The following is a 27,312-nucleotide window of genomic DNA, read 5'->3' as shown; positions in this document are numbered from 1 at the left end:
GTAGCTGAGAAAATTGATTAAAGCAGGGAAGGTTGACCTTGGGCCCGAGAAGATACTAGGCACAGAAACAGGACTTTGATTTGCAGTGCCAACACATTTGCCAGCCTAAGACTGCGCATCAGGCCAAGGCGAGTATCACAGCTCGCACATCTTGCTCCTTTCCAATCATTTAGCTCTGCTCTGCTCCAGTTCGTCTGCACCCTTACATCTAAACACGTTCCACTTAATTCCCACTCCTTTATAAGCAAGTGAGAAAGGGACTGGGAAAAGACCCCTAAAGCAGGACATGCGCCCAAGCACTTGTGCGTATCTTTCCCTCCTTCCCCTTCTCTGGCATGAGCTGTTACAAGGCCAAGAGCAGCTAAATGGGCAGTCAAATGGCAGCAGACACACCTCTGTTCAATCAAGGATTTTCATTCATAATTTCATGTGTGTGAGAAAAGTGCAGTTCACAGGTTTTGTTTGCCAGTGTTCACAATGTTCCTAAAACCCAGAGGCAGATGGGATCCCAACATCATGAGGGAGCAGGCACACCTTCAAACTGCCTGCTATCTCTAATGGCAGTGTGTCTCAAAACCGATTCTGAATGAAAACTAGTTCCTGTGGTACTGTGGGACTGGCAGAGAACTGCAAGTGTGACTGTCACATTTCATACCAGCTCTGCTTCAGACGGGCAGCAGTGACCCAACCGTGGTAATTTCACTGCCAGCCAGAGCTGCTAAGGCTAAGACTTAGTGGAGCCATAATTTGTACATAATTTGATTCCAGTTGGGAAAAGTCCACTTTGAAACCTAAAAGGGAAACTTAGAGACACTAGGAGACAGCAAGATGTTTTTGTTATTTTATAATTCTTTCCTTACTCATTTTTAAATGTTGACATTTAGGTTTCAATGAAAACTAGTAAGTAGGGCTGGAGAGATGGCTCAGCAGTTAAGAGCACTGGCTGCTCTTCCAGAGGTTCTGGATTCAATTCCCAGCACCTACATGTTAACTCACAATTGTCTGGAATTACAGAGGACATCTGATACCCTCTTCTGGCCACCTCGGGGTACTGCAAGCACACAGTACACAAAAATATATTCAGGCCAACATTCATACACTAACAGTTATTTTATAATCTCATAAAAAGTATAAGTATCTGTTTTACAGAAAGAAGGTATCAAAACACAAATATTATTATTCTTTCATGGATTAACTTCCCAATTGTTAAAATGCCCGTGTAACCAAAGGACAATTTATATACTTACTCACAATCACCACCTTCTCCTGGTTTGTGTCAGAGAATGTAAGAACTTCGTTCAACCAGTTCAGCTGTTCTTGGCTGAATCCTCCATTAAACTGGACATACTGGGGCTCAGAGAGTCCTGAATGAATTCATCAAGTTAGACCTGTAGCACGTCGTCCTCCCCCTCATTTGGGCACTCAAGTTTAGCTAATGCAAGGAGACACTTTCTTTAGGGATCTGCATCTTAAGAATGTAGAGCAGTGTACAGATATAGCAATGTCAATTCTAGTCTTGGCTTCCTGCGTGTTTCACTCACTTTCCACTATGCTCCAAACACAACCTCCTTTCTGTCCTCCGAGCCCTACTACATATTCTTGTCCCTGTTACCTTCACCCCAGTCAATCCTGTGCTGTGACACTTGGAGCCTTTGCATCTGTTTCCTGTGCCTGCCAGCTCCCTACCCAACTCTTTCTAAGTGTAGCTCCTGTCATCTGGACAACGGCTTGAATTCTTGGGTCCTTGGAGCACTTTGGTCTGCTCACCTGATCTAAAACAGCACCCCTAGCTCTTTGCTGTAACGCCACACTCCATTTTCTCAGTGCAGCTATCACCGAGGAGAGAATCTGGCTTTTGTTTCATTTACTGCTATAGTATGGGTATGAAATGTCACTAAGGCTCATGTGTTGAAGACCTGGTCACCAGCTGTGGAGTTACTAGGAGGTGACAGCATCTTTTAGAGGTGAGAACAGTGAGGGAAGTCAAGCCATGGAAGGATGCCCTCGATGGGGAGACTAAAAGCTCAACCCCTCTTCTCCCCCTTTGCTTCCAGGCTCTAATGTGTAGGCAGCTTGCTCTAGTAAGTATTCCCTGTCACCTCATGCTGCTTTACCACAGTCCCCAATGCAACCAGGCCAAGGGACTATGAACTAAATGCCTACAAACCATAAGCCAAGACAGACCTTTACTCCATGTAAGTTGATTATTTTAGGTAGTGACCAGTGGTGGAAAGCTAAGAAATATATTTATTCTTAACCGCCATACGCACCTACTGCTATGGTTCTTTCCATTAAAAAAAAAAAAAAGAATTACTAAATGCTCATTCCAGAATGGACACTCAATATCTGCTAAATGTCTGAAGTTTGAATTACTTGTAACCAATTTATGTGACTTCAAGGTATAAGAATCCTGACCCTGAACAATGACAATAAACTTTTACCTTAATCATCCATCTTCCTGCTGAATAAAAGGTAGCTGAAGAATTTAAAGACAAAGTATTAGATTCTCAGCTCAAAGCAATAATTCACCTTGGGGACTATTCAACTCCACATTCGGGTTGTGCTCCCTCAGCATCTTCATACACTGCTCATATTTGGGAGAAGATTGGTCTATGCCCAAGACACTCAGGTCATAAGAATCAAGTAAAATGAAGCGGAATTTAGGGAATGGTACAAAGTGATAAGCATAATAGTTCTCTGATGGTGTGGTCTCGGGATGCTGTACAATCTGGTCTTCTAGAAACTTGCTGTTAAGTTTAGAGTTTGCTAAGTAGTCTCTGCTGAAGTTATAGAATTCATGGTTTCCCCATGTGTGGTGAACTGGAGCTTTAAGCATTTGGAATGTGTTCATGACAAGTTCTAGAGATTTTTCTGATACTTTATACTGTGCATTGAAGCCATCAATGATGTCTCCGAGCTGCAGGACACAACAGGGTATGCTGCTTTCTTTATTCCAGTCTTCAATGGCACCCTGTAAGTGAATAAGACTGTGTCGGTAGTACCTCCGCCTGCTTCTTTGATAATTGTATCCATCTTCTAAATCAGCGTATTGAATGTCTGCTATAACTCCAAAGGAAAACAGTGGCTCTGAAGCATCAGCCGGGGCACTGGGATCCAGCTCATCAGCCATAGCCTCCACACAGGCTTCTAAGTAAGCTAGGGAGAGGGAAAAGACACCCACGTTAAAATACTGCAGCCTTCCAATGGACAGAAGAAAATGACAGAACAGGTTAATCCACTAGACAGCAAGACAGACAGACAAGTGTGTAGGCTCTGTAGTTTAATGTCTTAGCTCTGAAATGTTTCAACTCAAAAAAAAAAAAAAAAAAAAAAAAAAAAAAAACTCTCTCACTCAGAAGACTAACCATTTATAAAAAGGCGCTAACATACTGACCATCAGAAATTCCAACCACAATGGCCAAATTCAAATCCGGAAACATTTCTTACTTAACACCTGTTTTAAACATGAGTGATATAAATCCTCTCCCAAGTCAAAACTGATGGGGATTTGTCTGTTGCTATGTATACAAATGCCAAATTACAAACCCCAAGAGCTGGCTGCCGTCCAGACAAGTGCATCCTTACATGCACCAGCCTTTACTGTGTAAACCTTGCTCCCCACTTTAAAGCTATTAATTAATAAAAGGATAGAGCCTGTGACTGGGCAGTAGAGAGAGAAATGCAGGACCAGAGAATTGAGTGAGGGATCTCAGGAGAGACCATGAGGGAAAGAAGGAAGATGGAGGAAGAAGGTTGCCATGAGGCAGGAGGGACCAGCACATGTGGCCAAAAGAAATTCTCCCTGAGGACAGACACGGAATAGAGCCAGCCCAGTGAGACTGGAACTGCAAGTAACACAGAGCCTATAGTTTGGATATAGGTTAGAATAGCTTAGAGCCTGCCCAGTCTAGGTGCACAGCTGGTAAATAATCACCAGGTTTTTCTGTCTTTTATATGAGCTAGCTAGAATAACTATTTCATTTACACAAAACCACACCCATCCCACGGCACCGTCACACTCACTGGGCCACTCCACTTCCCACAGCAGACCCTGCTCTAGGATGCTTAGGCAGGCCAAGGCTTTTCTCTTTGTTGATGAGCAGCCTGCGGAAAGAAGTCTTTCCCTTTTAGTGTCTGAGGGAAGACAGCTATAATATGAAGGTAGTTTAATGACTAATGTCCCCAGAGGTTCAGGAATTTGGTGTCCCGCTCCCTGTCAGCGGCACTTATGGGTAGGCACAGCCTTGTTGGCTTAAGTAAGACACTGAGGGAGGGCTTTTGTAGTTTAAAGGCCTGAGCTACTTTCAGTTCACTCTCTGCTTCATACTACTGTTGAACATGTTCTTCCTCGGCTTCCTGTCGTGCTATCAAGCCTTCCTGATACAGCAGACTTACAGAACGGGGATGGGGGCCTATTGTTGGAGACAGGGCCTCTCTCTATGTAGCCCTGGCTATCCTAGTACTCCCTGTGTAGATCAGGTTGGCCTAGAACTCACAGAAATTTACCTGCTTCTGCTTCTCAAAGGTATGTGCTACCTCATCTGGATATAAAAGATTCCTATCTGAACTATAAGGTAAAATAAACTCTACCTTAAGTTATTTTTTGGTCATTTTGTTTTTGTTTTTTTTTAAATCACAATAGAAAAATAAAAATAACTAATATAAAGAAGAACAAATTTTAAATTTAAAAAAGCCCAGTGTAGGGGCTGGAGAGACACCCAGCAGTTGAAAGAACTTCCTCCAGGACACCTGAATTCCCAGCACCCATGTCAGAAAGCTCACACCACCTGTAATTCCATCTACAAACACAGAGACCTGATAGCCTCTTTTGGCTTCCTACAGCTCTCAGATGGGTATGTACTCACACAGACATATATAAATGAAAAATACAAATGCTATGATATCATTGTACCCACTGTCCTTTCTACGAGCAGCTGAATTCTAATTTGAACCAGTTCTCCTGATCTTAGAACCGGTCCCCAGATTGTGAGCCAGAACAGAAAACAAAATCTTTTCATCCCACACATAATCTCCATTTAAACTCTAGAAAGTATCTCATTAGGTTATTTATAAACAGAATTTGTAACACTAACAGAACCAAGAATACTAAGGATTATGACAAACATAAAAGGCCAAGGTGTTAAATTATCAACTATTCTTATTATGAAAAATAAACCTCTGTAGTTCTATCTGAATTGATCTAAAATCCTTCCAACTCCTGGTCACCAACCACCTGCTCTGTCTAGCCAAGTTCCTATTTAAATCTCTAAAGAAATGTGCAATCCCAGTCTAAACATACTCCTAACAGAGAGGCTCCAACTCCATATTCAGCACGGGGCCAGACTCCAGCTAGACATGAGAATGGGGGCTCTCCACTCTGACACTGTTGTCACTGGATGGCTCAGTGAGTAAAGGTTGCTGCCTGCCGAACCTGATGACCCGAGTTCAAATTTCTAAGACCCACATGGTGGACACAGTGAACTCCAGCCCTGCAAGCTGTCCTCTGACTGCTACATATGCACTGTGGCACACATGTATCTTGTACATAATGATTTTCCTTAATGTTTTTAAAGAGTGTTTAAATTTGTTCTCTTCTTCCACAGTCTCCACTTGAAAACCCTACCAGACACCGTGTCTAAATATGTGTGACGGGACAGCATTTTCCTAACCTTCCTGTGAGCAAAAGATACTCTTACTGGGAAGGTGGAGAACTCAAGATAAAATTACAAGAAAAACAGACTTCATCAAAGTCAGCTGAAAATACTTGATCTAATTAGTTTCCGATATTTGAGATTCCAAGTCCATCGAATGGGATTAAAGCAAAAGGCTAGACAGCAAGATCTCTAGTGAGCATCCTCCCCAAAGCTCAAGACAAAATGTCCCAAGAATACCCTCCAGGCTGTGACACATGAGCCTGTTTAGATAAACTCGGATCCTTTGGTGATGTCTTAGAGAAGGTTTAGTCCCAGTGATCTTTGCTCCAGAAAGCAAATGTTATTGCTCTCTACATGGTCATTTCCCGCTGACTGTGTAACCACACCCCATTTTCTTTCAGGCCGATTTCCCTTGTGAGTTCATGGTTTGTGACATCCCTTTTCTGGCCGACCACCTAGGGGTAGGTATACAGCCCAAGCTGGGCCAATAAACTTCAGCTTAGCAACACTTGCCAGGAGCTTGAGCATGGCTGTTGAAGCTACTGCTGAAAGCTACAAGGGAAGTGACTACGGTAAAACTGTCTTGTCCCGACTCCATTTTCTGGTTAGGCATTCCTCAGTCCAGTCCCCCTCAACAGGCACTTCTTTCTTGGCAACACAACTGGGACTTTCTGTGACCCTGACCATGGTCCAAATGTACTAACCAAAATAATTAATGTTTGTAAAAACTAAAGATAAACTTAAATAACCAATAAAACTATAAATCAAAATAAACTGTCATGCTGTAATGTTACTAAAATTACTATGTTTTGCTGAAACAGAGGTTGCCAGGTTACCCTGACCCTCATCCAAGATGGATGTAACTGTAGTCTGTGTGGTCTTTTACCTTTAACTATGCTGTACTCCCCAGCTTTTGTTTAAGACATTTCCTGAGGCGCTAGCCCACTATTAGTCACAGACTCTAATTTGCATGGTGGGCTATAACTTTTTCATCAATCCTATAACACAACCCGAGTTTCTGGGTAAATTAGCAGAGATGACTCTAACATAGAAGGAAGCAAATGTGAATGCTGAAAGAGTCCTAGAAACTACCGAATGCCCGCGCCCACTGGTCCCTGCTACAGCTACCTTAGTCATTCACTGTAACCCACTCCCCCAGCCCCTCCCCCACTCTGAGAGTTTGCTGTATCAGGCAGGCATGGTGGCACAACAGGAAGCTGAGGGAGAACATGTTCAACAGCAGCATGATGCAGAGAGCGAACTGTAAGTAGTGTGGGGCTTTAAACAATGAAAGCCTTAACGTATAATGTAGGCAGAGCAGGGATCTTACTTTCTGAATCCCTCCTCTATCTTCTACAGACGCACCTTCTCTCATCAGCTACTCTGAGTACTAAAAGTTAGCCATTGCTAAGAGCAGCCTCTCCCACTAACATGAGCCGACAGCAGAACAGCAGAGTCTCTGAAGGTGCTCAATTCTCAACAAGTCTTGGGTTATCTAACTTTGGAAGACAAGACTGCCAGCACGGGGGAACTATACATTCTCTCAGTGGAACTCCCTGCATCCATGCTGCCTTTGCAGGGGCTCTATAGAATCAGGCATAACACCCCAACGCCTAACTCACATCCCCTCACCCCTCATATAGATCCAGTTCTGCCTACCAATGTCTGCTTCCTGGTTTTACCAGTAGATCTGAAACCAACAGAAAGCTCAGACTCCAGTGACAAGGATGAAGGCATTTGCAAAAATCTCTTATGTCTTCACAGATTTCTCCTGTATAAGACACAGATGGATGCCCAGTTCATCTCTAGAGACATCATAGTATCACCCTGCACCTGCAGGTGTGACAGAATGAGAAGAAGGGAATGGGGGATAAGGGACAGGTATAGTCCACACAGCACTAACAAGATCAAGAACACTTTTACTAGGTAACAAGGAATGTGTGAAGGTCTGAGAATCTCTCTCTTAGCCTTAGGAGGGTCTCTGCTCCACCTCACTCTGGTCTGTTATGGGAAAGTTAGTCTAGAAGGACAGACTAGGGTACATTCAGGGACAGATGGTTAGGATCACAATGGGTAAGGCTGGGCAAAGACAACTAAATTTGCAGAGAAATTACTCCAGGTTAGTTCCAGGCTGAACTGAACTTTATAGTTCAGAGAATTAGATACAAAGGAGCTTGGAGAAGACAGCCCTAATAGACTGAGGACAGGAACTCAAATCAATCTCTGGTGGGGAAAGGAAGAACAAGCAACCAATTGACAGAGACTTTTCTAAAATACCCATCTCCATAAAATACTATACACATTCTCTCTCCCTTTCCCCCACCCCCCAGAGAAAGTATTTCACAATGTTAGTGTTAATAAGAGGACTGTGAGGCACGCTCATGATTGGGCACAGGAGTCTGGTCCTACGATGAAGCAAGCATGTGCCAGGAAGCTCACAAAACTTCCAGTTTAGCCTGTCCCACTTAAGCTAGCCTAAACTCACATCCAGCACAGAATTCAGTTAGCCTATCAACTAATGATAGAATAAGCATCAAACAGTACTATGTGTGCCCTATCTCTCTTAAGAGAAGAGCCTGAAGAAAATGACCTGATACCTTGGTGGCTTCTGTTAATAATAAAAGTTCCAGACTTATACTGTGCATCATGCTACCTTTGCAAGGGCTCTACAAAATCAGGCTTAAAGGTATTACTAGCAATTCACTCAATATTTGATTACAATTAAAATTTAGTATTTGATCCAATAGATAAAGTGTTGTAAGATATTTGAACATACTGTAAACCCCAAGATTGTGTTATTTACTGGAAAAAAATTGCTTTTAGTTGTGGTGTGACTCAGCCTTACCATTCAAGAGCTTTCTATGTGAATACCATAATCAGTACTAAATTACGTCAACCATAGGTCAAGAGGCAGAGCCAGCAACCAGTTGACAGGAAGTGAACATAGGATTATCAAGGAAAAAAACATAGAGAGTAAGACGGAGTCAGGAGGACGGATACAGAGATACATTGGAAGTAGAAGGGAGAGACATTCAGTTTCAAGGAAGCTGAAGAGTGGGCATTCCTGGTGGGACAACTGGCTGAGGATGAAGGTTGCCTAGGTGCTTTCTCTGCCTCTCTGAGCTAGCAGGTTTTCACCTCAGCACCTGACTCTTGAGTCTTCATTGGTAAAATTAAATAATTGAGATTTTGTTTTAAAAATATGAAAAAGTGGGCTGGTGAGATGGCTCAGCGGTTAAGAGCACTGACTGCTCTTCCAGAGGTCCTGAGTTCGATTCCCAGCAACCACATGGTGGCTCACAACCATCTGTAATGAGATCTGATGCCCTTCTCTGGTGTGTCTGAAGACAGTGACAGTGTACTCATATACATAAAAATAAATAAATCTTTTTTAAAAAATATGAAAAAGTTGTAAGACAATTTAGTAGACAAAGAAAATGAGAGTAGAGCTAATAGTAAAATCTCAGGTTAATGGAAATCTAATAGATGGGTTGAGTACAACATCAGCCCCAACTTTAATCTGTCATGTGGGTTTGACCATGTACCCTACAGTTGAGTACAGAACAGAGATTTTGCCCAAGCCAGAGACTTGTGGAGACAGAAGCGGGGACAAAAACTTTTGCTGGGTCTTCTTCAAGAGGGGAACTGAGTATTGATAGACGTCAATTCAAATGGCTGAATAGAAATCTAAGACCTCTTCTACCTACTCTCTCAAGAAGCCACACCCATGCCCTCATGGCTCTCTTTCCCCTAAGCATCTCTTTCTGATTAACTCTCGTCATAAACTCCAAATGTGTCATTCTGATTCATCCTAAAACTCCTTTCAGCACCCAAGCAGAGGACTCTGCAATGTGTGCCTGTGACTGCTGTGTGCAGCAGCTTGAGGCTATGCTCCCGCTCCTGCCCTACTGTGTTGGGAGCAACCTTACTTATACATTAAAGGCCTAAGTCAGCCACAGGCCTAAGTCAGCCATACATGCCTACTGACACAGAGTCTTGGTCTCTGTGGCAAAGTGCTAACCTTAGAACAGATAGCTATAGATCTTGTAGATAGGTAGCTTGGGTGGGAAAGTACAAGCCTAAAATAAGAACAAATAATCATTGGTCTTATGGACAGGTAGCTTTGGTGGGAAAGTACTAACTTAGGTAAGAATAAATGACCAATAGATCTTATGGACAGGATCATAGTGACCTGTTCTGCCCTGCTTCTTCTGTGAACTTTTTACCCAGCCAATATCCTGTTCTGGAAGACATCTGTACTCCCCCTGAGAACACCTGCGCTCCCCAGAAACAAAGAAGACCCTACATCATCCCCTTCCCCATATCCTGCTTCTATGTGTATATAACCCCCATGTGAAAAATAAAATAAAATTACAGCTTGATCAGACTCTAGACAAGCTGTCGTTCTTTGCATACCCCTATCCCACATTCTCTCTTTCAGGTGGTCCCCCGGTCCCAGTTCACCGCCCTGCTGGACGAGGCACCACTGGGGCTGCCATCTTACCTGGCAGCTATGAGAGGACAGCCCCTGATATAGCACTGCTTCAAGAGCACCCCATGATAAGATCTCTTGTACCTACAAAGCATGAGAAGACCTGAAAGCTCTATGCAGACAAGAGAGAAAATTCCTTACCTTCTTAAAAGCAAAGCAAAGCCTCACTTAAAGACCTATCAGTGGCTTGAGCCTGACTTTCTGTTCTGCTTGGTTTCACTGTTTTTTCTTTTAAGTGCTGTTGGTAGAATACATACTCAATGGTTAAAGCTTTACACTATTGACTTTTTTTTTTTAATCTACTCAACTATTAAAATCTTTCTTTGGGGCTGGGGAGATGGCTTAGCAGTTAAGTGTGTTTGCTGCTCTCTAATGAAACATGGAGTTTCACCCCAGCACACATAGTGGGTGGCCCACAACTACCTGTAATTCCACCTTCAAGGGACCCAAAGCCCTCTTCTGGCATCTGAGGGCAACACACACACACACACACACACACACACACACACACACACACAAAATAAATCTTAAAAAAAAAAAAAGGATCCATAGGCTGGACCAATGACTCAAAACTTAAGAGTGTTCTTGCAAAGGATCTGAGTTCAGTTCCCATCACCCATCCCAGGTGGCTCACAACTCCAGGGGATCCATCACCTCTGGCCTCCTTGGGTACCTGCACTCTTGTGTACACAGACAATTTAAAGCACTTTATGTTTTTTTTTTTTTTTTTTTTAAAAAAAAAAAAAACATATAATTCTTCTTAGAGTTGTTCTTTGTATTTTCCCACACTCTCAGTATACAATTAGGTATCTACTTCTTTAAATCCTATATCCAAAAGTTAAGATGAGGACAGTCCTACTTACAAAGGCTAAAGGCTCCTGATAGTCTGTTCAACAGCACAAAAAGAACCTGTGCCACCAATAAAGTGCTGAGAATATACATCTGACAACTGGGATATGTGTCCTCAATTCTCTAAGTACACACCACAACTTTCACTAACATCAGAGGCCTTAACATTCACTAACTTCAGAGGCCTTAGTTTCTACATAATAAAGAGGCCTGGTTACTTTGGTGCTAATCTTAAGAGCAAGCATTAACAACCTGCTGTATGCTTCACTGTTTATGTGGTTTGATGTGGTAAGTGACTACACCCTCTCCTTCTACATTCCTATAGAATGATGATCCTGCCATCTCCAAACTCAGATTCTCTCACTTCTGTAAAAGTAACTTTTACTCTCCTGTAGTAATTGTTGTCTTGGAGGCTTACTGCTAACCCAGGCCTAATCCTGGAAGCTTCTAGCCTCCATACAATCTAGGCCTAGAAAGTTTTCAGCCTCTGAGACTTAATCCTAAATAAGCTCACCCCTTCCTAGTTCTTTCTCTTCTCTGGCTGGCTGATTCTGGCTCAAACTCCTCTCTGAGCTAAATGATCCAGTCTGGCTTCTCTCTCTTTCTCCCAGACTCACCTGAATTGCTCTGCTTGGTCTCAAACCAACTCTAGCAATCTATTCTAATCTTCTGGTTCCTTCTCATTCTCTGGCTTGGTCTCTCTTTCTGCAACCCGTCTCTGTACGACTGTCCTGGTAAAACTGCCTTCTTCCTCTTTCTTTCTCTGTGCTGCTCCCTTAAGTAGCATCCTCTTCCTTTCCTCTCCTCTTGAGAGTTGTACATATCCTACTCTGTCAAATCTTTCTCTCATTCATCACTTTGTCTGCCACTCAATTAGACATCACTTTCAAACATGGATGCTTCCTTCTACAAGCTAAGTTTACCTTTACAGTTTGGGATTAAAGGTGTGTGCTAAGGACTGAGCCACAACTAGAAACAGCATTTTTCAGTAAATAACACAATCTTGGGGTTCATGATGTGATCAAATATTCTGCAACACATCCTATTTAGATGAGACAGTTTGAGACAGTTGATGGCTGGATAGGCAGGGTATACATTCGTGTTCAGCAAATAGTTATAGAAAACAGATCTTCCACCACCATCAACTCTTAAGATAAAGGAAGGAATCAGTCTTAGAGGGGAAATGAGGTAGGAAGGTAGGAGACATGGGAAGGAAAAGGAAACCCCAGAGTTTGGTTGGTATCTCTTGCTACCTGAGAATCAAGATTTTCCCCGATATTAATAATGTTTGCTGTGAAGGTTGCCTACAAAGAAACAATAATTCCCTTTATGTAGATTTCAAATAAGAATGTTAAAATAGCAATGAACTATACTTAAGGCCTAAGTACATGTCACCTTGGAGTATGGTCCTGTTCCTTTCCCAGATGTAAAACTACAGTTTTCTTGAAATTTTACAAATAAGACTATAAACTTTATTTGCACTAAATATGTCCCAAGGCCCTTGTGTAATCCTATCCAGCATACACCAGGAGCCAGCCTATAATCTATTACCCAGAAAAAGGAGATTAAAAGGAAAAGTTGTTTGACATTCTTTTGAGAAGTGCCTTCAGAAGCCATCCAAATTATATACATACATATTGTACACACACACACACACACTGTTATAAAAACAGTGCTTTTTATAAAGGCCCATGCTTTTGGGTATGTGCTCTCCTCCTAAGCATCTCCCTATTAGTCCATCTTTTTAAATTTGTGTTAAAATCTTTTCATAAACTTCAACAATGCTTTATTTGGTTAACAATAAAGCTTTGAGTATAAATTTCATAAGATTCCTGATTAACCCGAGAAGAAACAAGTGCCATTAAAATACACTACTTATGGTGTTAGAGAGCAGCACAATAGGTCAGAAAAGCCAAGCACAGAGAAAGACAGTCTCATTCTCTAATGCAACAATCACTGAAGCAATGCTGGGATTCCCCTGGAGTTTCTGTTTTTTAAGTGATTTAATTAAAGGGCAGAAGTTGTCTTACACACCACCACAGGGTGGCGTGGGGAGAGAGGGGCAAAGGTGAGAAACCAAGGAGCCGGTGATCTTTTGCCCAGCTCATGCACAGCAAATAATAATAAGCAAACAAAACAATTACGAGTTAAAGTTTCTCAAGGATCAAAAAATGAAGTGTGGCCGTAGCCAACTAACCAGTCCCAGATGAGGAAACCTTCAACAAACTTTAAAATCTGTGACCGGTGGGTGGGAGGGAGACCTTATAAAGAAATGAGCCACTGGAGACTAAATGAAGGATGGGTAGGTATGACGCAGCACACACCTTTGCAGTGCCTTGCTACCAGGCGGTTTATACTGCAGTTAGAAGCGCCAGCACTTGGGTCTTAAGTCATCTTACTACCCTAGACACTCAAAAGTCTTATTATTTTTTCTAAGTCATAGATTATTGTGATTATTTCAAAAGTTACGGGATGACTTCTACTTTGGGGTCCGAGACCTCGCAGCTCCACCTGGCCGGTTTTTAGACTGGGCAGTAGGAGGGGGATCCCCAGTCTCTGGCAGCTGGCACAAGCGAAGCCGGCTAGAAGACTCAGGGCCACTAGTGCCACCGTTCTGGTCCTGCGATGTTTGTGTTTTCCAGTCGCCGCCAGGCACAGCCCAGGATCCCAAGGAACCATCTGCCAAGGCTCGCCGCCCACAACCGGCCCCACCTTTCTCTATCCCTAAGAACCACCTACCGAGCAGCGGCAAGACCCAGGACTCCTCCACAACCTGAGGGCAAACAGCGTCACCACCGAGCCTAGAGGAAAGAGCGGCCGCGCTCGGCTTCCGACGGAAGCGGAAGCTCGAGCGGAAATGGAGAGGCGGCCCAAAGGAGGCGCGGTCTCCTAAACTCATGGCGGCTCTTGTACGAGCAGCGGTTTTGCGGTCGCAGTATCGCCAGCTCTGGCGTCTGCTCCCTCGCGGCCGAGGGCTCAGGGATGTGGCGGAGACGCTGAGACCAGAGGAGAGGTGCTGCTGCCTGGGGAGCCGAGCCTTCAGCGCTGGGCCGCCACCGCCGGGGGCGGGACCGGAGCCCAGGGGCGGTCAAGCCGGGTCTCACCGCCCGAAGCCTGGGGTGAGTGTCCGCATGGAGCCTTCGAGGCTCGGCGCTCTCTGCAGCCTTCCATCTCTGCATCCTGCAGAGTCACGCCTCGGAAACTCTCTGGCATGAAAGGGCCATGGAATCCCTTGCTTCCTGGTCAGCGATAGTTCCAACCTTGACAGAACTGTTTCCTGGTTCCAGCCTTTACAGAACTTGAGAACCTACTCCCCCTCCGCGCGGTTACACCTCTCGGGCTTTTGTTCCAGAAAAAAAAAAAAAAAGTTCTGGACTTTAAAGAGTACGGAGAAATAACTCAATGTTAGTTTTTAGGAAGCCCCACTTTTAGGTTTCTTTTGATTTGCTGTCATTTTGGAAGCCAGTTAGGTAACCTTTCCAGATTTATTTTATTTTTATCCTCAGTGTTGGCATAAGCCGGTCATCAATTACTCTTTTGGTTTGTTGAGACCGGGTGTCTTATATCTTAGGTTGGCCTAGAACTCGATATGTAGCCAAGAATGACTGAGCTTGATCCCCGATCCAAGTTGCTGAGAATACAGGTGTGTACCACCACACCCACTTTTATGGGCTTGGTACATGCCAATCAAGCACTCTACCAACTAGGTGAGCCTCATCTCCAGCCCTTAATTGCTTCTGTAAATTAACTTGGGTAACTTTTTCTTGGAACCGAGTGCTTTTGTAGTAGATATAACTGTATTCACCAAAACTTACATGATTTATCCCAGAGTCACCTGAAGCATTCAGTGTATGTAACCGTGGTTTGTGTGCATGTACTTGCTATGAAAACGAAGGTAATAAATACAGCCTGGTTAAGTGTTGGCGTCTTACTTGTTTTATTGTTTTAATCTCTGCCCCAGTAGCCTGTTTCTTGGAAGTCTTTAGCACTCACTTTTGCCATTGGAGGATCTTTATTGGCTGGAATGAAGTACTTCAAGAAAGAAAAGATAGAAAGTAAGTGGTTATCCTTTGGCTTTTTTTTTTTTTTTTTTTAATTAGTGTGCGCTTTGTGCAGATGTGTGCATGCCATGGCAGAGGCCAGAGAAAGTGCTAGTGTATGCTTCCATGGTGGGTTCCTGGGATTGAGCTTGGGTAATCAGGCTTCTTCTTGGGTATCAAGCACGTCTATCTACTTGGGCTATTGGCCAACCCTGTTCTTAAACTTTTAGTTTTAAAATAATTCAAGGATTTCACTAGATGCTGTTTTTCCAGGCCAGAGGGCAGTGCAGGGGTCTGTGAAGGCCTGAAGAAGTCTTGATCATGAGATCTGAGAAGACTTTCTACGAGCTAGGCATGTAGAGTAGTGTGGTTAGGTACTGCAGACAAGTTGGGGTGGCAGCATTGGACAAGACCAGGCTGCCTGTGATGGGGGAAGCTGGGAACTGCTGTGAAATACCATCTCGAAATGTTGAAGGCACTTTAAAAATTTTATATTTTAGTGGATATTCTAAGGACTTTAAGACTTGTTTCAAAAGATTATGGTAAATATTGTTTGAATCAGTTATTCAGAGTCTCTTGATGCCATTAAATAAAGAGAAATGTTAAAATATGGGAATGAGAATACACAGGCCTTATTGCTTTATTTACTTTATTATTTATTTATTACTTTAGTAATAAAAATTCTCTATTTAGTAATATAAATTCTCTATTGATAGAGATCACCTTTTAGCAGAGCAGAGATTTTAATTGACACAATTTTCATGTTTGTTTAGAGTTATTTATTTTATGTGTGTGTGTTGTCTGTGTGCATGTATGTGAATTATCTGAGTGCCTGTGTAGGTCGTAATTATGTGGAGGTCAAAAGAGAGCATTTAGATTTTCTGAAATTGGAGTTATAAGTGTTTGTGAGCTGCCATTGGTATCAGGAATACCCAGGCACTATGCAAGAACAAAGTGTTCTTAACTGCCAAGTCATCTCTCCAGCTTCTGATTTTCATATTTTAACAGGCGTTCAGTTTATTCCCAAACTGTACCCAGGGAAATGAGTTTTTAAATGTTGAAAAGTTAAGAAGGTCATGACAAATTATTATAAATGTAAGCTGCTTTTGCTTTGAAGTTCACATATAATAAATTTGTTTTAGTTAAAAATTTTCTGAGACCAACCTAAAGTGTTCCAAAATTATTTGATTATTTGCTGACATGGTGCCCAATGCATTGTGTAGTTCCTTCAACATAATCAGAACCATCAACATTTAGAAAATTAACCCTTATTGGAACCATTGTTCTAAGGCAGTCTCAGGTTCAGTTGAGGTTGATACTATATTGCTTTATAATAAAAGCATCAGTTCAGACCCATTCCTGATTCCTGGTTGTCTCTTCAGCTTCTGCAGATTGTAAGTTTCTCAAGCTTCAGCTGATTTGGCTGACCTTGACATCTTTGAAAACCACAAGCCAGTTATTTAGTAAATAGTTTCTCAGCCTGTATCATTCTGATCTCTCAGGATTTTGTTGAGAGGCCGTGCAGCCTTTGACAGGGTTGTCACAGAAATGATACTGCACATAGTTGGGTGTATCATGATTTTTCTTGTTCCATTATCGGTGATGTTGGGTCATGTAAGACATCTCAGCCTTTTCATATGAATTTTATATTTTATCATGTGTGCTTGTGTGTTCCGTTCTCATCACTCTGGATTTATTCACTTGCTATGTGTTCAGGGATTGTGATCTGTTCTCTTTCTTTTAATACTCAAAGTATCTCTCAGGAGCTTATGATAGTCGTTTTGTTTGTTGCTTTGTTTTGATTGTTAACTTGACACAACCTAGAGTCGTCTGGGAAGAGTCTCAGTGAGAGGAGTCTAATCAGGCTGGCCTATGGATATACATGACCTTGGGGATTCTCTCTCTCTCTCTTTTTTTTTTTTTTTTTAAGATTTATTTATTTATTTAATGTATGTTGAGTACACCATTGCTCTCTTCAGACACACCAGAAGAGGGCATCAGAACCCATTACAGATGATTGTGAGCCTCCATGTGGTTGCTGGGAATTGAACTCAGGACCTCTGGAAGAGGAGTCAGTGCTCTTAACCACTGAGCCATCTCTCCAGCCCTTGGGATTCTCTTGATTGCCCTAATTGATGTGGGAAGACCTAGCTTGAAAGTGGCAGGCAGCCCTACTTCCTGGTTTGGGTCCTGTACTTTAAAAGAGCAGAGAAAGCTTGCTAAGACTATGCATGCATAGGTTATTTCTCCTCTACACTGCAAGTGTGATGGGACTGGTGCTGCAGGCTCCTCCCACTGTGACTTCCTCACAGATAGGCTGTTACCCGGAACTGTACGATAAAATAAACCCTTTCTCATCTAAGTTGAATATTTTATCACAGCATCAGAAGTGAAACCAGAAGATTTTGATGTTGGTTTCAGTAGCCTTTTTCGATTGTCTTAGCACTACAGAGAGCATTCCTGTTTTTCTCTCCTGTCCACAATTCTGGCTTCCTTTCTGTTAGTAACACTCTTTCTGTGTGTGATTGTTTGTTTGTTTGTTTAATATTTATAAAACTAAGGTCTCATCACTACTGCCTTTCCTCATGAAGCTGCCTCTGGCACACTTAGCCTCAAGGCTCTCTCACCCCCACACTAAACAGCTTAGGACTGGATTGTTCTGGGTGAACACTTTTTACTACTTTGTTACTGTGATAGCTTTCAAATTTCTTATTTTATGCTTATTTTTCTGAAATTTCTTGTGTATTTTATTCCCACCCCACCCCCATACATACATACCATACATATTATGATAACTGTGTCAAATATTTCAGTGACTGGTTACAATGACTTGTTTTGTTGGTGCATCTCTTAGAGCTGGAGAAACAACGGCATCGAAGCATTGGGAAACCTTTACTAGGGGGACCATTTTCCCTCACAACTCACAACGGAGAGCACAAAACCAACAAGGACTACCTGGGTCAATGGGTATTGATTTATTTTGGCTTCACTCATTGCCCTGATATCTGTCCAGAAGAACTAGAAAAAATGATTGAGGTCGTGGAAGAAATAGGTAAGAGACCAATCACGATCTGCACTATCAATTCACTAGTCCTGGCTTCACATTCTGCAGTGTGTTGTGATTTTTTGCACTATAAGGGTGTAAAGTTTCCATATTCAGCTTGTTTTGATTCTAGGGCCCTTCCTAGGATGCCAAGTGTTAGGTGCTTCTGTCTCCTTTTACTGAAGCGTTCTCATTGTGTTTTCCCAGTGACACTGGTTAGATTAGGAAATCTGGAGTGGTCAGTGATATTTAATTAGTATCAATTAAAAGGAATCTGAAGGAAGCATACCTCTGTAAGTTGTTTTGCTATATCCAGTCTTTACTGATACTGTACCTTGCCCTCAGTATGGTAGGGAGAACTACAGAGACTGGATTGCATTACAAGTAAGATGACTATGAGAGGTGATCTGGAGTAACAGCATCTACCTATCAAAGCATGTGATAGGGCATCTGTCTGGCTCCTTCACACAGAAACCCCTCCTCCTCCATTCCAGATAATCTAATCTGTCCTCTGTGTCACCCTGACACTTTGCTGTAGAACCACTTCTCCAGGTATTGCTGGATCTCTGTCTTTTCCCGTATGGTGTCTAGTGACTAATTGGACCTTTCTTTCAGATAGTATTCCATCCCTGCCAAATTTAACTCCACTTTTCATCACCATTGACCCAGAAAGGGACACAAAAGAAGCCATCGCGACGTATGTGAAAGGTGTGTTTTACTGATAATTTAAACATGCTCACCTCTTAACAGTTTGCAGTAGCAAACCATTTGAGACTTAACAGTGCTGCCTAAGAGAGATGGGGGGTATTGTCAGTTGTTGGCAGGCAGAGCAAACAGTGAAGCTCAGTTATAGCTTTGATTTGTTGATGAACAAGAAGCAGGTTTCCCCATTCTTGGTGCTCCAGTCTTTACTTTTATAACAGGAATGATTAGAACTTGAGTTTCGTGTATTACCTAAGATAAGTGGGGAGTAAGGGTGTGTTGCTTCTCACTCTGTGTCTTACTCTCCTTTTTGTTAGAATGGAGTAACATACTTCAAGAGTGTATGCAGTGGGAGATTAAAGATGGATTTTACCAAATTTTGACCTCACACTTTATGTTGTTTTTGTTTGTTTATTTACTTATTTATTAAAGCTGGGTTTAACTGTACTATTGGCTGTCCTGGAACTCACTGTAGACTAGGCTACCTTGAACTCATAGACACATACCTGCCTCTGCCTCCAGGCTGTTGGGATTAAAAGTGTGAAGCATTCTCTTCATAATTCAGTCATTTTAAGAGACTTCCAAGATTATGTCAAAAGTCTAAAAAACATAACATTCTATGACTGATAGACCCATAGTCACGAAGCTTTTTTTTTTTTTTTTTTTTTTTTTTTTTTTTTTTTTTTTTTTTTAAATCATAGCATGAATTTTCTTACAGGCATCCTTTGAGCCATCTTTTGTTGTTTTTGTTGTTTGGTTGTTGTTTTTGTTGTTGTTAATTTTTTTAACCATGTATGATGTACACACCTTTAATCTCAGCACTGGGAAGCTATGAGTTCTAGGCCAGCCTGGTCTATACAGTTTTAAGATAGCCAGGGCTACATAGACCCTGTCTCAAAAATCTCAGAGGGAAAAAATATGTTTTTTCATACAGTATGTTTTAATCATGTTTCCCCCACCAACTCCTCCTAAGTGTTCCCTACTTATCCAGCTTCGTGTTCTTCCACCTCCAGAACAAAACAGAATGCATTTTAAAAACAACAGAAGGTCAAACAAAATACTAAGAAAACAGAAAATACTAAAACAATGAAACAAAAGCTCAAAAAGAGAGTGGAGTACATTTTGTGTTGGCTACCAATTCCTAGGCATGTGGCCCACTCTGGAGTGTGGCTGCTATTCTTATGAACACGTCACAGGAGAGAGCTGCTCTTCCCTTTCCCAGCCTATATCAACTGCAGACAGCTTCTTGGCTAGGTGGGATGCTGTGTGCACTTCCGCCTTCTCAATGCTCAGATTCCAACAGGCCCTGTGCATGCTGTCACAGTCTGAGTTCATGTGTACATCAGTTCTGCTGTCTTCAGGAGTCACCCATACCCTCCCTGTCTCCTGTAGTCTTTCCATGTCCTCTTCTATGTAGATCCCTGTGCCTTGAGGGGAGGGGAACATGGAGATACCCCATTTCAGGCTGAGTGTTCCTAAACCTCTCACTCCACTAAGTCATTGTACAACCTCTTGGATTAACTTTCTTTCCACATGAAAGAAAAAGTGAAAAACCTGTAACTAAATCAGCTTAAAACATAATTTAAATAACTAGACTACATTTTCTTCAGATCCTTATAATAGTCACAAGAAGATCTGTCATATGTCATGGGCATGCAGAAAAGTGTTTGGAGACTCAGAAACAAAGTGGCCTCAAAGCTACTTTATAGTGAGTGACATTAGGACTTTTCATTTGTGCATGCTTTTTTGTTGTTGTTTTGGTTTTGAGTAAAGTCTGTTATATCTCTTGTCTTAGTCTCACTGTCTTTTTTTTTTTTTTTTTTTTTTTTTTGTATTTAGAATTTTCTCCCAAATTGGTTGGTTTGACTGGCACAAAAGAAGAGATTGATGGAGTGGCCAGAGCATACAGGGTGTACTACAGCCCTGGCCCTAAGGATGAGGATGAGGACTACATAGTAAGTAAATGCTCAGCTTTGAACGCCCAGCCTGGCCCAGGATCCCAGTTCTCGCACATTTTACATGCCTGTCTGGCCTCTGACATAAAGGAGGACCTGAAAGGCCAAAGAGATGGCTCCATGATTAAGGGCACTTGCTGCTCTTCCAGAGAATTCGGGTTCCATTCCCAGCACCCACCTTGTGGCTCCCAGTCAACTGTAACTCTAGTTCCAGGGAATCCAGTGTCCTCTTCTGGACTCTACAGGCACCAGGCACAAATGTGTTACACGTACAGACACGTAGGCAAGGACTCAAACACATGAGACAGAAATCTCTTTTAAAAAAGAAAAAAGAAAACTGAGGCTATTGTAAATTCCTTGAAATTTTTGGATAATTTGAAAATCTAGTGGGCACATATAGATGACTGCTTATTGTTTAATTTATATTTATTCTTAGACTCTATCTGACTTTTTCCCCTAGTTATACATACAGTTCCACGGTGTCCACTCTACTTCAGTTTAGTTTATGAGCATCCTGTTGTTTCTCCCTGTGTCTTTGATGAAAGGGGAAAAAGTGCTTCTTTTCACACTTGTAAGTTGTAAGCCATAGGGAATCATATTTATTTCATTGAAAAGCAAGAGAGGAAACAACAGACTGTCTGCAAGCTTTACTGGCTTTGGACTCAGTTCGGTTCAATATGGGGTTCAACAGTGAGAGATGGACTGCCTGCCCAGTTTACCCTTGTGATTCTTTCATTAAGGATCTATTTACTTGTTAGTCGTCGTTGTCTGGGAGGTCCTGAGAACTGGGCCCGTTTCTGATTGGTGGTTTCGTGGTGTGCACAGGGCTGACTCTTGTCAACCCAAGTGTTTGTTTCTTAGCACATTCAGAGTTGACAGGGTGCTTACAGGAGCAATTCTTAGCCTGTGGGTTGCTACCCCTTTGAAGGTTGACTAACCCTTTCACAGTGGTCACCTAAGATGATTGAAAACTGCAAATATTTACATTATGATTCATAAAAGTAAAGTTAGTTTTATGGTTGTGGTCAGTACAACATGAGGAACTGTATTAGAGGGTCTCAACATTAGGAAGGTTGAAAACCACTGTACAATAGTATCATTGTAGTTTTGTTGTTGTTGTTGTCATTTTTTTGTTTTATGGGTTTTCTGTAATGTTAGTTAAGTGAAATGATTAATCATAAAAGACTTTCTTGTAGCTATAAAGCAGGTTGGTATGGGGGAGATGAGAAGGGCGTTAAGACATTGATTTGCCAGCTCCCTGTGGCCTGTCCCTAGAGCAGTATGCGGAGTGTTTGTTTTCTCCACTGCCTGCTGTAGTTTGTACGTTTTTCTTTCTCCTGCATGTGTGTATGTGTTGGCTAGCATGGCTAATAAAGGAGCTCCCAGCATCTGCCTGTTGTCTCTGCTTCCCTGTACTGTACATACAGGCATGTGTGCCCATACTTGCCTTTTACCTGGATTCAGGTCATTCGCATGCTTGTACTTTTACAATGCAAGCACTGGGACACTAGGCTTCAGTCACTCTCTAGCCCTTTGGGCTTTGTAGCCTCTTGTGTACCCTTGTGTACCCTCTGGCCAAAATAAAAACTGGCTCCCAACCACAATGTCTCAGGTACAACACAGTATAATATTTTCCAGACCTGATGCCTCATAGCGTTGGGAAAACCTGGGATTCATGGAAGAATGAAAACTTTCTCCTGAAGCCCTGTTTGAGAGAAGTGGTGAAGCTCTCCTGTAGCTTTGTCTTCCTGCATCTCCAAGTGTGAGAAGTAGAAAAGTGTACAAAGTGCCAAAAGAGGAGACCTGCAGGGACGTGGGCCTTTCAGGAGTGCCAGAGGGAGCAGGAGGGTCTAATCATCCTACCATAACACGTTTTTGTTAAATTCTCTAACAGTCCTGTTCTGAAGTAAAAAAGAAATTTTGCAGATAACCAAATGGCTGGTTTTATCTGTAACATTTTAGTTTAGTCAGGCATGGTGCACACTGTGATTTTGAGGTCACCCTGGTATACATAGCAAGTTTCAGACCAGCTAATGCCACATAGCTGAGACCCTTGTCTTAAAAATAAAAGTAAAACATTCCATTCAAATCACAAGTATTTTACTGAAACAAAGCTCCTCTTACTACAGGAATGGGGCAAGGCTGCTAGCCCATGTGATCCCACAGTACCGTTCACAATTTCCTAGTTTAACCCTTTATTGCATAGTCTGCCACAATCGGTTGCCCTTGGTATAGGAACAGTTGCCATTTCCTTGTTATCAGTAAGTCACCATGGTGCACAGGCTGGAGCCAGTGAGTACATTAGCAGACCAAGCACATGCTAGGCCTTGAAATTTGTACTTGTGATGCAGTTAATCTGAAATATAGTTGATGTTTTTGTCTTAAAGATTAAAGTACAGATATACAAATCTTATGGAGGCTTCCTTGACCTAGGAGGCATCCTAGACCCCATTCTCTGACATAGTGTTCTGCTGCCCTAAGACTGCTCTGACTTCATTGCTGTACATTTGCTAAATCAGCCAACGGGGAGATACTCTACGACTTCTTAGAGTTTTTCTTTAGTGACTCCTTATGTCTTGAGGCCATGGATAGATGGAAATATTTGTTAGGATTTAAGGACTAGTAAGAGGGCAGAGCTTAAAGATTAACTTTGAGGTATAGTGGGATGATATTACTATAATCTTAGACAAAAGTGATAAAAGTAGCATCTTTAGACATTATATAAAATTGAGCATCTAAAGTTAACATGTAAAGCTAAATTTGCATGTTGTTATACACATAGTTATTATGCGCATAAGAGCAAATAAATGTTAGCTAGAAAATAGTTTGGGAGAGTAGAAATAGATTTTACATCTAAATGAAGACCATCAAATACATAACAAAAGTGTGGGTTATTTAATGATATATCCCTTTTTAAACCTGTTAAGTTTAACTGTGATTGGCAAGTTTAAAAATACTGTTGTCAGTCTAGGAAAAATGGGAAGTGTGTGGTTGGAATGAACTTGAAACAACAGGTGTCTTGTCTCTGTACATTGTTAATGAGAATGAATCTGATAAGTCCTCTTTGGAAGACAGTGTTTGTGAAATTAACCACTTTGGCTGGCACTGTTTTTACATGGAAATTAGCTTGCAGGTGAATCTTACAGCAGTGCTGGTAAAAAACTAAGGACTGAAACCCAAGCAGCCCTTTTTGAAGAGTTACTTTATCTGTCCTGATGTAGAACAGAGTTGTTTTGTGTGCCTGACAAGGAACTGTCATAAAGTGTCAGCTGTGTGACAGTAGTAGCTAATGCTGGGTATAATACATAGTAAATACAAAGAATTTCTCTGAGAATACAGTAGGGACCTGTAGGTAAAAACTGGCTGGGGAACCGTTTCCAAAACGGGTTTATTGACATGGCGGATGGTGGATGGATCTGGATGCACCCCCATAAAACCCAGGGCGGACCTGAGTTAAATAGGAGAAGAGGGGGGAGGGGCTGGGGAGGAATGCTTAATTGGCTCCACCTTCTGGCCTTCAGGTACCTTATTAGTATGTAAATCTCTCTAGGGCCTGGGGCCTGTTTATCACGCCCACCTGAAGGGTGCAGGTTGAATGAAGATCAGACCTCATGTCCTTGGCCCAACAGGGACCAGTGACAGTGACCAAGGGATTCTGGGAGTCCAGAAGATTAGTATGCATGCAATACCTTTTTAGGCAGCTAAAAGGTTTATTTAAGAAACATGAATTGCCACCCTGTAGTTGAACTGGAAATAGTGGTAACATGGTGACAAGAAAAGGATGAGTACTTTGAAATTAGACAGATGATCAATCTAAATGCTAGATCAGGCATTTAGCAGTGTATATAACTTCCCCTATCCAGCCTGTTTGTACTTTATAGAGGACTCCTGTCTCAGGATGAAATGACAAGTGAGGGGCTTAGAGACGGCTCAGTGGGTAACAGTGCCTGTTGCACGGAGTTCAAATTCCCAACAGCCACATGAAAAGCCAGGTAGAGTCATGTGCTCCTGAAACTCCAATTATTGGTACTGCTGGAGGAGGGTTGCTGAGGCTACCAGTCTAGCTCCAGCTTTACTGAGAGAACTTGTCTCAAGGAAAACAGGAAGAGACTGACAAAAGCGGACACCCAACATCACCTTCTGTCCTCTATGTGTGCATGTGCACATACCACACACTAAGGGAAAAGGATGTGTGATTGCTGGTTTGTTTTTCTATACTACAAACTACTAGAATTTGTAGAATTCTCTATTAGAACAGTGTTGATTGTCCCAATGATAGCCATGTGAATATTGAAAAGTGAACACAGAAGTTTGACAAAGGCAGAGAATGTCTTTTACTGTATACTAGTTGGTAATTTATATTAAGATCCCTCAGAAGTAAGTCCACCATACTCCAGTTCTATTCTTGAAAGAGAAAAGTGACAAAAGGGAAAGGGGACCTATATTGTGTGTGTATGAAATCATCAAAAAATTCTCTAAGAAAGGAAGCAGTGAAGGAAAGAAGGTGTACACTACAGAGAAAGGCTTGAGGAGAAAGCCAGAGTTTTAATTCTGATTCTGTTAAGCATGAGGAGGAATTCCAGGCCCTGCCTGGCTCCTGCAGTAAATTCTCCACATGAAGTCACCAGCTGTCAAGCTCTTGGGCATTCTTTCCTGATGTCAGGGGGTGGCTCTTTCCATTTGCTCTCTCCTTATGAATGTGTGTATAAAAGGTAACAGTCTCATAGCCATATAATGTGGGTTGGGGTATACTCAGGGGTGTTTCCTCTTTGGTATGTGTGATGGCATACCTATCTTTCTGTCTTGCCAAACAAGCCTCCAACAAATTCCAACGACTTAGGATGGCAGATCTACTCTTAAAATATTACAGAAATGGCCAGGCAGTGGTGGCACACACTCCCAGCACTTGGGAGGCAGAGGCAGGCGGATTTCTTAGTTTGAGGCCAGCCTGGTCTACACTGAGTTACAGGACAGCCAGGGCTGCACAGAGAAACCCTGTCTGGGGGAAAAAAAAAAATTATAGAAATGAATATCCAAAAAGTGGTGACTAGTCTGAACTTACATTGGAACTGAAACATGTTAAGAGGAAGTTAATGGGAAAAATTGGTGATGGGTTGAAGAGACTCCTAGAGAATAGCATTTGTGGCTGATGGGGAGTGTCCAAGCAGTTTGCTTCAGAGCATAAGCTCAGAATAGCAAATGCAAATTACTGGGGCAGAAAAACATCTTACAGTTTTTGTTGGAGTCACAAATGTCTGATTAAATCACTATTAGGGTTTGTATCATATTTGTCAGCTAGTGGTTGGTTTTCTGGCTTCTCATAAAGTGTGGCAAGCAGAGTTTAGGCAGCTTCTTAAACATGAGGGTGGGTACCTAGGCACTGACTGACCATTGCTTCGACTCCTGTGTGACAACTCTGTATGAGTGGAGAAGGGGTCAGATGAGAGACTCCCAGTCAGAAGTGGAAAGTGTTTCAGAATAGTATTGCTGTTCTATAGCATAGGCTACTTAGAAGGTGAATTCTCTCAGAGACTGTACTGTGGGTATGTGAGGAATGGACCCTAAAGAATCCCAAGCTGAACCACAGCAGCAGCCATTTCTAGAACACGGCTGTGTCTGCACTGGAGTTGGTACAGGCCCAGTTGGTAGACCATGCATTGGTGCCTGGGTACTGCTGTGGTTACTTACATACTGATGCTAACTTCTCTTATCCTGCAACATTTTTCTACTCAGTAAAATAAGATTGTAATCTTTGTTCACACATTCCTCTCCCCCTCTGCTTTACAGGTGGATCATACAATAATAATGTACTTGATTGGACCAGATGGAGAATTTCTTGATTATTTTGGACAAAACAAGAAGAAGGCAGAAATAGCTGGCTCAATTGCTGCACACATGAGATCACACATGAAGAAGAGGTAGCCAGAGTGCATCACTAGATGCAGGATTGGCTTGCTGAAGAGGAAGCTCCCAGAGGAACCTCTAGTACATCGTGGACTTCGTACCCTGAGGACATCATTCTTCATGAGAAGTTACCCTGGGGCTCAGCCAACCCAGCCTGCCACAAAGCTACAATGAGTCTAAAGGGCCAGAGTAGGCAGAGCCAGTGGAGAACAGGCATCCAGAACCATCAGAGAGGCACACAAATGCACATCTGTAGGAATGGCACTCTTGGAGTAGTGTTGCTGCCTCGACAGTGTCTGCTTACTCAGGCATCTGGGGCCAAATTCTACAGGAAAGAGTGTCACTCCCGTAATGCTCTTGTTGTTTTAGCTTGTGTACCCAGCATAGGCGTTCAAGTCATCTTTATACTTGAGAGTAGAAGCTCAGTTTCTTTGAAAAGGAAAGTTACCGTCAGGTCTGCATCTCATTCCTACAGCAGGTGCTACTTTGATGGCTGAAGAAGAAAACTGTTGGTTCAGTCCCCACCTTTTTATTTTTTTAATAGCTAAGTGATTTGGCTGGTTTTCAGTGGTAGACCAAATGGAAATGAGAATATTTATCATGACTATGATCTGGTATTTTTATGTACCAGATTACACAATGTATGAAATAAAAGATGTGGTCAGTCTAACAA

General features: G+C 42.2%; 3 protein-coding genes across 3 annotated transcripts in view; 2 read left to right on the top strand and 1 right to left on the bottom strand.

Annotated features, from left to right (window-relative positions):
* Tmem220 (transmembrane protein 220) overlaps positions 1–6,420 on the top strand; it is a 20,027-nt gene extending 13,607 nt beyond the window's left edge. Inside the window, exon 5 of the mRNA XM_034504837.2 lies at positions 5,604–6,420. Coding sequence (XP_034360728.1) covers positions 5,604–5,649 — 46 coding nt within the window. The 3' untranslated portion in view covers positions 5,650–6,420. The remainder of the gene's footprint in view (positions 1–5,603) is intronic.
* Positions 1–13,894, bottom strand: part of Adprm (ADP-ribose/CDP-alcohol diphosphatase, manganese dependent) — a 16,169-nt gene extending 2,275 nt beyond the window's left edge. The window contains exons 1-3 of the mRNA XM_034504831.2: positions 13,735–13,894; positions 2,530–3,156; positions 1,248–1,364 (exon numbers count right to left, since the gene is read on the bottom strand). Of these exons, the coding sequence (XP_034360722.2) occupies positions 1,248–1,364; positions 2,530–3,156; positions 13,735–13,894 (904 nt within the window). The remainder of the gene's footprint in view (positions 1–1,247; positions 1,365–2,529; positions 3,157–13,734) is intronic.
* Positions 13,840–27,312, top strand: Sco1 (synthesis of cytochrome C oxidase 1). The gene is made up of 6 exons (XM_034504830.2): positions 13,840–14,114; positions 14,960–15,050; positions 17,890–18,087; positions 18,694–18,786; positions 20,620–20,735; positions 26,523–27,312. Exons 1-6 carry the CDS (start codon positions 13,893–13,895, stop codon positions 26,655–26,657), a joined length of 855 nt encoding a protein of 284 aa, XP_034360721.1. The 5' UTR covers positions 13,840–13,892; the 3' UTR covers positions 26,658–27,312.

The sequence above is a fragment of the Arvicanthis niloticus genome, chromosome 6, assembly GCF_011762505.2.
Source record: "Arvicanthis niloticus isolate mArvNil1 chromosome 6, mArvNil1.pat.X, whole genome shotgun sequence".
NCBI lineage: Eukaryota > Metazoa > Chordata > Mammalia > Rodentia > Muridae > Arvicanthis > Arvicanthis niloticus.
The sequence above is the reverse complement of the archived record's forward strand: the minus strand, read 5'-3'. Positions and strand labels throughout refer to the sequence as shown.

Coding starts and splice junctions, on each gene's coding strand:
- Sco1 (XM_034504830.2), top strand. CDS start 13,893: ATGGCGGCTCTTGTACGAGCAGCGGTTTTGCGGTCGCAGTATCGCCAG. Junction 15,051..17,889: donor CAAGAAAGAAAAGATAGAAA/GTAAGTGGTTAT, acceptor TGCATCTCTTAG/AGCTGGAGAAACAACGGCAT. Junction 18,787..20,619: donor CATCGCGACGTATGTGAAAG/GTGTGTTTTACT, acceptor TTTTGTATTTAG/AATTTTCTCCCAAATTGGTT.